At 37.2% G+C, this 8,299-nt stretch overlaps 1 protein-coding gene across 1 annotated transcript; it reads right to left on the minus strand.

Annotated features, from left to right (window-relative positions):
• Nucleotides 1-412: 412 nt before the first annotated feature.
• On the minus strand, nt 413-2,619 carry LOC147315860 (uncharacterized). Its single transcript, XM_086258065.1, has 3 exons — nt 1,803-2,619; nt 1,517-1,649; nt 413-710 (listed from the first exon to the last, which is right to left on the minus strand). The coding sequence occupies exons 1-3, from the start codon at nt 2,283-2,285 to the stop codon at nt 619-621; spliced, it is 708 nt and encodes a 235-aa protein (XP_086114191.1). The 5' UTR covers nt 2,286-2,619; the 3' UTR covers nt 413-618.
• Nucleotides 2,620-8,299: the final 5,680 nt, after the last annotated feature.

Consider the following 8,299-nt stretch of genomic DNA (forward strand, 5'->3'; position numbering starts at 1 on the left):
ATTAAATGTATTTTGTATGTATGTGGTTAAAAATGATGACTTAAATACTGCACTCTGTTTTTGTGTGTTAAGAGTTAACATTGTTCAATCACAAAATAAGAGAATAAAGACACTGTCACAAGAGATCAGAGTTAACGTGCACGGGTCAGAGCTAGGAGCGAACTCACAGACTCACACACCGAGCTGCGCTGCAGATCTTTATTTAAAGGGTAACATGGTAATACAACATTTCCTGTTTTTCTAGTATAGTGATGTCACATAGCAAAGCAAAGATAAAACAGGAACTTAGCTGCACGCTCTTCACTCGTGGGGAGAACATGTCAGTTCCTGGAACTTACTCTAACAATAACAGCTATGTTTAACCTACAATATGCTTAGAGAAATAAACTTTTGCATGTATATTTGTCATGGAAAAATACAACTTGTACTACTAGGCTTAGAATGTCTAATACAACAACAAAAGTACACTATGTTCTTTGAAATATATGAACATTATAAACGTGTGTAATAAAAATCCTTTTACAGTGTGGGTTATAAAGATAATGTATTATTATTATTATTATTACAAAAATAAATAGTCTGTAGAATAAAAATAAAGTCTGACATAAAATAACTCACCTATGCTTCTGTGACGTTGGTGTCAGGAGTTTTGGTATGGAGAGGTCGGAGTGCGACAGCTGAGCTTGAGCCAGAGGCCTGATCTGTTTGGCCTGGTCGGGAGATGGAAAAAGTGTTTTAGCATACATATGTACAGAGGGTCTGCCTGCACTAATTACATGTTGGCTAAAAAACTACAAAACATTGTTTTATGTTAGAAATTAAGCTAACTAACACTAGGAGAATCTTTCATGGAGACTTTCTATGAATGTAATTTTTACGTTTGTCACTTTTCTTTTTTGAAACACAGACTTTACTTTTAACAAAGCTAGTGTCTCTTTCTTTTGCAGAGGTACAGCTCTAGAGCTCAGTCAGCTAGGAGCGCTACACCTGGAGCAAACCAAATCATGAAATAAGGAGGGGGGAGGAAGGGTCAGATGCTGACTTGATTTTATCCTTTGTTGCCAAACAGAAAACAAAACTAATGCTAGCAAACAAACACGTTTATAAGTACCTTGTGAAGCAAACATTACTTTATGGTGATAAGTTATTAATTTTCATGGTAATAACAACAACAATAATAATAATAATAATAATAATAACAACAACAACTAATTGAATGTTACTCATGGGGCTTTAGAATGATCACCTTCCTCCCCTGCACCCCTGCCAGCACATGTGCGCACACCAAAGCATAAAGCACAATCAATCATTTGTCATTATCACTTAAAGTAATATACAATACAGGCATCAATGTCAGATAAACATGCAGTGTAACCTTAACATTCCAATCATACTTTTTGTGTGTGAAATACATGACATGTATAAATGAAATGTAAAGACAAAAACAAGTTGTAAATTGTAATTTATGAATCATTGTTAATATTTCTACTGCATACAGGTTAAAGTGAACAGGTACCTGGGGGAACACATGGACCAGAGTCACTTTCTGAAGGAGTACTGGATTGCTCTTGTTCAAGAGATGTATTCATGATGCATTTTATGATCAGGAAGACCAAAGTCAAGACCAACACCAAGGCAAGCCCAACCCACTAAAACAAAGAACAGTGATCAACAATGGGAAAAAACAAAACATTTATAATCAAACCTGTCATAAATGTTGTATTACCACAGGAAACAAATTACCTCATTTCACATATCACATTCTCACCACACCACTTTAAAAAAAAAACGAGTTTACTTACCTGAGAGAGAAAGTACCAGTCCTGAGATTTCTTCAGTCTATCCTGATATGAGGTACCATTTTCTGGTTCACACCACTTCAGTGGGGCAGCTTTGTCAGCAGTTACATACCTGCCTGACCAATCACTCATTCCACAAGAAAAGTAGCTGCCATCAAAGAACATCAAGATCATCCACACAAATGCAGGGACGCAGCAGTGAAAGAATCGCTTTGCATTGTCTGTGTCACGTGAGCACTTCAGTTCTTGCATTGAAGCCATCAGCACATAAGCCAAGATTCCAGGAATGATGAAAAATGTAGCCACAAAACCACCATTCAAGTATGTCCCTTTACAGGGGCACTCAAACTCTGTCTGCACTAACCTTTCCAAGACCGTCAAAATAAGGGCAAACACAACGTTTGATGCAAGTGGGCCATTTTGAAATTCTCTTTTCACTCTTTCCAGCCATTCTTGTTTTCCTTTCTTATTCGCTTCTGCAGGCATAGACAAAACCAAAGATTAAAAGTCAGAGAGATAATAATTTGATCATTCTAAAGATACTTTTTCTGTGATATATTAATGCTAATCATAAATAATAATCCCCAGACTGTAATGCTCATTAGACATGAATTACAAGTTAATCTCAATGTTAACCTGATGATGGGAAAAAATGTGTACACTACATACACTAAAAACACTACAGGAGTCATGTAAAATCCAATTCATTTAATTTTGAAAAAAAAAAACCTACTCAGAGGTTACTGTGGAGGAAGAGGCGGGGTGCTTGAGAAGAGAAATGAAAAACACTGGGGAGGGTGTTAAATAAATGACACTGTACTTAGATTCTGAAAATGTAAGGAGCAGAAATTAGATATTTGTTTTAAAATACCATGAAGAAAAGTAAAATATTGTCAGAAAAATAAATACTCAAAGTACAGATACCTAAAAATTATACTTAAGTACAGTAACAAAGTATTTGTACTTGATTACTTCTGAACTTGGTACTCTCAGTTCATGTCAGTTCATGAGCAGTAAAACAGACATAGGGCTTTGTAAAAAATATTTTACAAACCCTAATATAAATATATTACAAATGCTTCTTTTTCAACAATTTTGTATATTACTGATACTGATTTACATTTTGATTTCTGAAGAAAATTATATACATTACACTTTTCTGCTTTGTAAATTCTTTGATGTACCAACTGTATTATAAATAAAATATATAATAAAATAAACTGCACCAACCTCTAAACATTTGATCCATTCCAAATATACTCTACTACTTCTTACACGCTCTACCCTGTGAGCACCGACAAAGTATACAACAACTGAAACTGAGTTTCAGTTTCTCATCTTAACTATAATGGGCCTATAACACGCCTCTTTTCCTCTGTTTGTACTTTGCTTCTTTCTAGTTTTATATTTATTTAGCATTGAGAAACTTTCTCTATGTATTGTCAAAGTGAGCATGAAAGGCTAATTAAAAGTATGTAGCCCTCGCCAAAAAAAACTGACAGACTTAACAAAGTCTGTGAAGCTGGATTTAAGAAATAAGTGCTTAAAGTTTTTAGAACATGTTTAGCCACATCTTGTATATATAAATATGTACAGTGCTCGGCATAAATGAGTACAGCCCACCGGCATTCACCAGTGCTGCCCCTGAGCCTTTTCAAAGTCCCGTGTCACATCACAAAACTTGCATATCTATGCTGCCAGACAATACCCCATCAGCCTTTCCAGGCTGAGGGATGAAAACGACGGTTCTCTATTCTACTTATGACCAGCAGGGGGGGGGACTCATGATTGCAAAATGAAGTTCTCTTGTGGTGAAGTCTATACAACCATGGTCTCCTTGGCTCCATGACCTCAGTAAACATTTTTCTCATGAGTTTATCTGCTCTGTTGCCAGTTCATATCTCATTTAATCATTTTGTTAATTTTATGAATTTCAGCCCCTGTTATTGTCAAAAGGAATCTTTAATACATAGTCTATAATTTTAAGCCTGTCATGACCTATGAGAGTATAAGATTGCAACAAGATAGAAGATGAGGGAACTGTAGGATGAAGTAGCCTGAATTGGAGTTTTACGATTTTACATATTTATGAAATCTTTTTTTTTTCCCCAATTATGCACTCTAGACTCTTTATCAGTTGCTTCTTTTACAATGCCCTGTTATATGGTTCAGACCATTTGGCTCTGGAACTTTGTGATTAGCACTTATATAGCTCCCTGGCCAATCACTCTCTATACAAGTTATGTATTGGACATCCTAAACAGCAGCATCACCCACACAGCTTTTGGGAAAATACAGAGAACCATTTTAATTAAATTCTCTTTTTTGCTCTTTTTTTCTTGTGAAGAGAAAACCCACTGTTTAAAAAGTCTACTTAGATTTATTTCAGTTCTTTTGTTTGGCAAAAGATTAAAAGTACAAATAAACTGCAGTTTTAAAAGAAGATCAGATATGACAAATGTGATTTTTCAAATCTCTAAATTCTCATCTGTATTCAGATTATTGGATCAAATGACCATCATACATGTTCTAATAAAGTTCTAAGAAAGATGAAATGCAGTTTCAATAACCTGTCAAGGCTATCATTACAATTTAGGACTTTAGTGACCAAAGGTTAGTCACTTAGTCTGTCTTTGTCCTAGCACTTTACATCTACAGTGAAACATGGAAATGAGTGGTTTAGACTCCTCTTTATTTAATTCAAATCACTGTTGTTGTTTTTTTGTTTTTTGTTTTTTTTTACAATATTCAAATGTCCTTCTTCCACTGATATTATCCATGTGTTCTGAGAGTGTGATAAACAAGTCAAGGAAACACACAAATCACTCATGTCAGGAAAATATAAGTTTGTTTCAGCTGCAGTTTCTGACAATTAACAATTTATCATGTACTAGCACAGGACAGACTACCAATGGGTGCACTAAGCCTTACTCCTAATAATCAGAAACAGCGATAGCATTGACATGACAGATGGCAGTGACCTGGTTTAATTATTTAGTCCTGCATTATTAAAATCTTTGTTTTGGTGGTACACCCTAAAAATTAAAACTGACATTTGCTTAAAATCTTTGATGCAGAACAACATGAGGTGAACCCCATACTATTAAAAGATGTTCCATTTTTAGGTACAAAAAAATGTCTATCCAAGCTTACAAACAATTTGATAGTATTAAACACCTTCTGCGCCTGGCAGGAATCTCACTTGCTTCTGAAAATAAATATCTCTTTTCTTAGAAGGCAACCCCGATCTCTCTCATCATATTGCTGACCCAATATTGCGGGGATGGAAGGACAGAAATATTTGAACTGCTGATGACTTATACAATAATGATACATTTATTGACTTTCAACAACTAAAGGAAAAATTCTAACTTCCAGGACAAAGTTTCTTCAAATTTCTACAAATAAGAGAGTGGGTCAAAGAGAAATCCAAAGGGGCATTCCCTAAGATACCAAAGAAACTCCTCTTGAAACCCATCTTTGCACTAAATCATGGAAGTCAACAAAAAGAATAGCATCTTTTACAGGGTGGGCCATTTATATGGATACACCGTAATAACATGGGAATGGTTGGTGATATTAAAGTCCTGTTTGTGGCACATTAGTATATGTGAGGGGGCAAACTCCTCAAGATGGGTGGTGACCATGGTGGCCATTTAGAAGTCGGCCATCTTGGATACAACTTTTGTTTTTTCAATAGGAAGAAGGCCATGTAACACATCAAACTTATTGGTAATGTCACAAGAAAAACAATGGTGTGCTTGGTTTCAATGTAACTTTATTCTTTCATGAGTTATTTACAAGTTTCTGACCACTTATAACGTGTTCAATGTGCTGCCCATTGTGTTGAAATTAAGTGGCTAACCGTCCTACCTTTGTGACTATTAGCTAGACCAGGGGTGCCCAATCCCGGTCCTCGAGAGCTACCGTCCTGCAGCTTTTAGATGCATCCTTGTTCCCACACACCTGAATCAAATGGTTTGATCTCTTCAGCATGCCATCATGTTTGGCAAAGGCCTGATAACAAGCCATTCATTTGATTCAGGTGTGTGGGAACAAGGATGCATCTAAAAGCTGCAGGACGGTAGCTCTCGAGGACCGGGATTGGGCACCCCTGAGCTAGACAAATACTCTGACAGGTAAAATTAAGGTAAAATGAAGTGCCAAACCATCCTACCTTCGTAAATGTGATCTACGAGCATATTTTAACAGCTAAAATACAGTGGCAAAACATCCTACCTTTGTTAATAAGAGCTAGAGACATACTCTGATGGATAAAATGAAGTGCAAAACCATGCTATCTTTGTGAATAGGGATGGGTATCGTTTAGGTTTTATCCAATACCGGTGCCAAACCGGTACTTTTGAAACAGTGCCGGTGCTTAAACGGTGCTCGAACCGGTGCTTAAACAATGGAAAACACAAATTTTGTCCTAAAACCTCTCATGTTTAGCTGTTTTTTTGTAAAAAGATAACAATGTTAGCCTTTTCTGCAGCTAGGGGCATGTACATATGAGCTGTGTCCCAAAACGTCGGCTGCACCCGGCCTTCGCTGTGTACGTGGGCCGGGTCCTTCAAAGATCGAGAAGGCCGGAAGTGCGAGGCTGTGAAATGGGACGGTCTAGCCTTCAGATTTGCGTCACCGCTGTCTCGCTGGTGTTTAATAAACTCGGCCGTCTGCTCCTTGCTATTTAAAATATAACAGGACACTGGCGTAAATTCTCGACCGTTTAACGTTTATGTGTGAAAATTCCGGAGGAACCCACCCGATGGATTAATAAAGTTTTATTTAATCTAATAATCTAATAACTTTGATCTCAGCCAAACCGATTTACTCCAGAACAAATAAAACACAGAAAAAAGGCAAACAATTACATTTTTAAGTTATCCGAGTGACTTATATATCATGTTTAACCTGAGTAGCGAAAGAGCGGGGATCTGAAAACGATGAAGCCTGGAGTCCGCTGCTCTTGCTGGCTGGAGTGAACATTGAACCCCCCCGGCTTGCTATCGAGCCGGTGGGTGACAGACGTCTCCGAAAACGTCGGCACACTTTTGCAAATATACAATGTCTTGATAAACAAAGCAGATATTTGTAATTTACACCGCTACTTTCTCGCCTTAAAATATGTTAAAAGTTTATTTTGTGGCCCAGAAAGATTAATAAGAGTAATTTTAAAACTTAGTAGCGGCCGCCATTGTTGGCAGCTGAAATTTGGCTGGGCCGCGCTATGAATTCTGGGATATGGTGGGCCACAAAGGATACACCCGACCCATCCTTCAAATTCGGGGAAATGAAGGACGCATTTGTCGGCCGCATTTGAAGGAGTCAACGAATTGGGACAGCCTTCGTCGCCTGGCTGTGACGTAATCGGCCTTCAAAGTCTCCGGAGGATGCAGCCGACGTTTTGGGACACAGCTATGGTATCACTCTATCAAACAAGAAGACAGCCGCATGTAACTACGACAGTGTTTGCTAGTTCACCTTACATGCATTAATTTAATAACGTGGTTAGCCTACTCAACGTAAATTAAATACATTTTACAGGGTTTATTTATTGGATAAAATACGTTAAATGTCACCGTTATTATTTCTATATGATGAACTCTGCATTATTAAGTGATAAGAACAAGTAATCTGATGTCCTGTAATCATTATGACACTATAATTTGAGATACAATAAATAAAATAAGTTTTTGTACAAAGTATCGGTATCGGCTCAGTATCGTCGATACCACCCTGGATATTACTTGGTATCGGATCGGAAAGGAAATCAGTGGTATGCACATCACTACTGCTCAGGCTCGTTTTGTCCACTTCAAACTTGTTCAGACCACGTGTGCCAGTCATCTACGGGGTTTCCCACTGGTTCCCGACTTGACTCAAAAAATCTACTCAAAAGTTGATAATCTTTGTTATTACATTTGTCTGAAAACCTTTAGTTTCTTTGCAGAATCAGCATTTTCTAAGAGATACTGTACTACAAAATACTCCCACAAATGCGGGCCATTGATTGCAAGCAAGATTTGTTTATTTGCACACACAAAAAAGTGATTTTCCTAACAAATTCATTCAAGCCCATGTCACAAAAATGAGTACACCCCAATTATAGTCTTAGAAGAAAAGTCACACTTAAGACTAGAAAATTCGAATTAACAGGCATTCAACCACAGGTGAGTCTAATGATTCATTTAAGAGGTGTCCAGCAGACAGGTGACAATAAAAGGGCATTACTTAACAAAGAAAAGCCCTTCCCATTTCATGCAGTCAGCAATGGCTCCACATGGAAGAGAAATGTCACAAAATCTGAAAAAGGAAATCATTTCTTTACACAAAAGAGGTGAGGGCTATAAGAAATTGTTCTTTTGTTCTTTGAGCTACTGATTAAATTTGTACTTTTTAAAGGGGTTGTACTCATTTATGCTGAGCACTATATGTAAAATATATGTGTGTGTGTGTGTGTGTGTGTGTGTGTGTGTGTGTGTGTGTGTGTGTGTGTG

The sequence above is a fragment of the Aulonocara sp. 'chitande type north' Nkhata Bay genome, linkage group LG13 (genome assembly GCF_057382095.1).
Source record: "Aulonocara sp. 'chitande type north' Nkhata Bay isolate Kocher_YH1m ecotype deep benthic linkage group LG13, A_spYH_male_GT1.1, whole genome shotgun sequence".
NCBI lineage: Eukaryota > Metazoa > Chordata > Actinopteri > Cichliformes > Cichlidae > Aulonocara > Aulonocara sp. 'chitande type north' Nkhata Bay.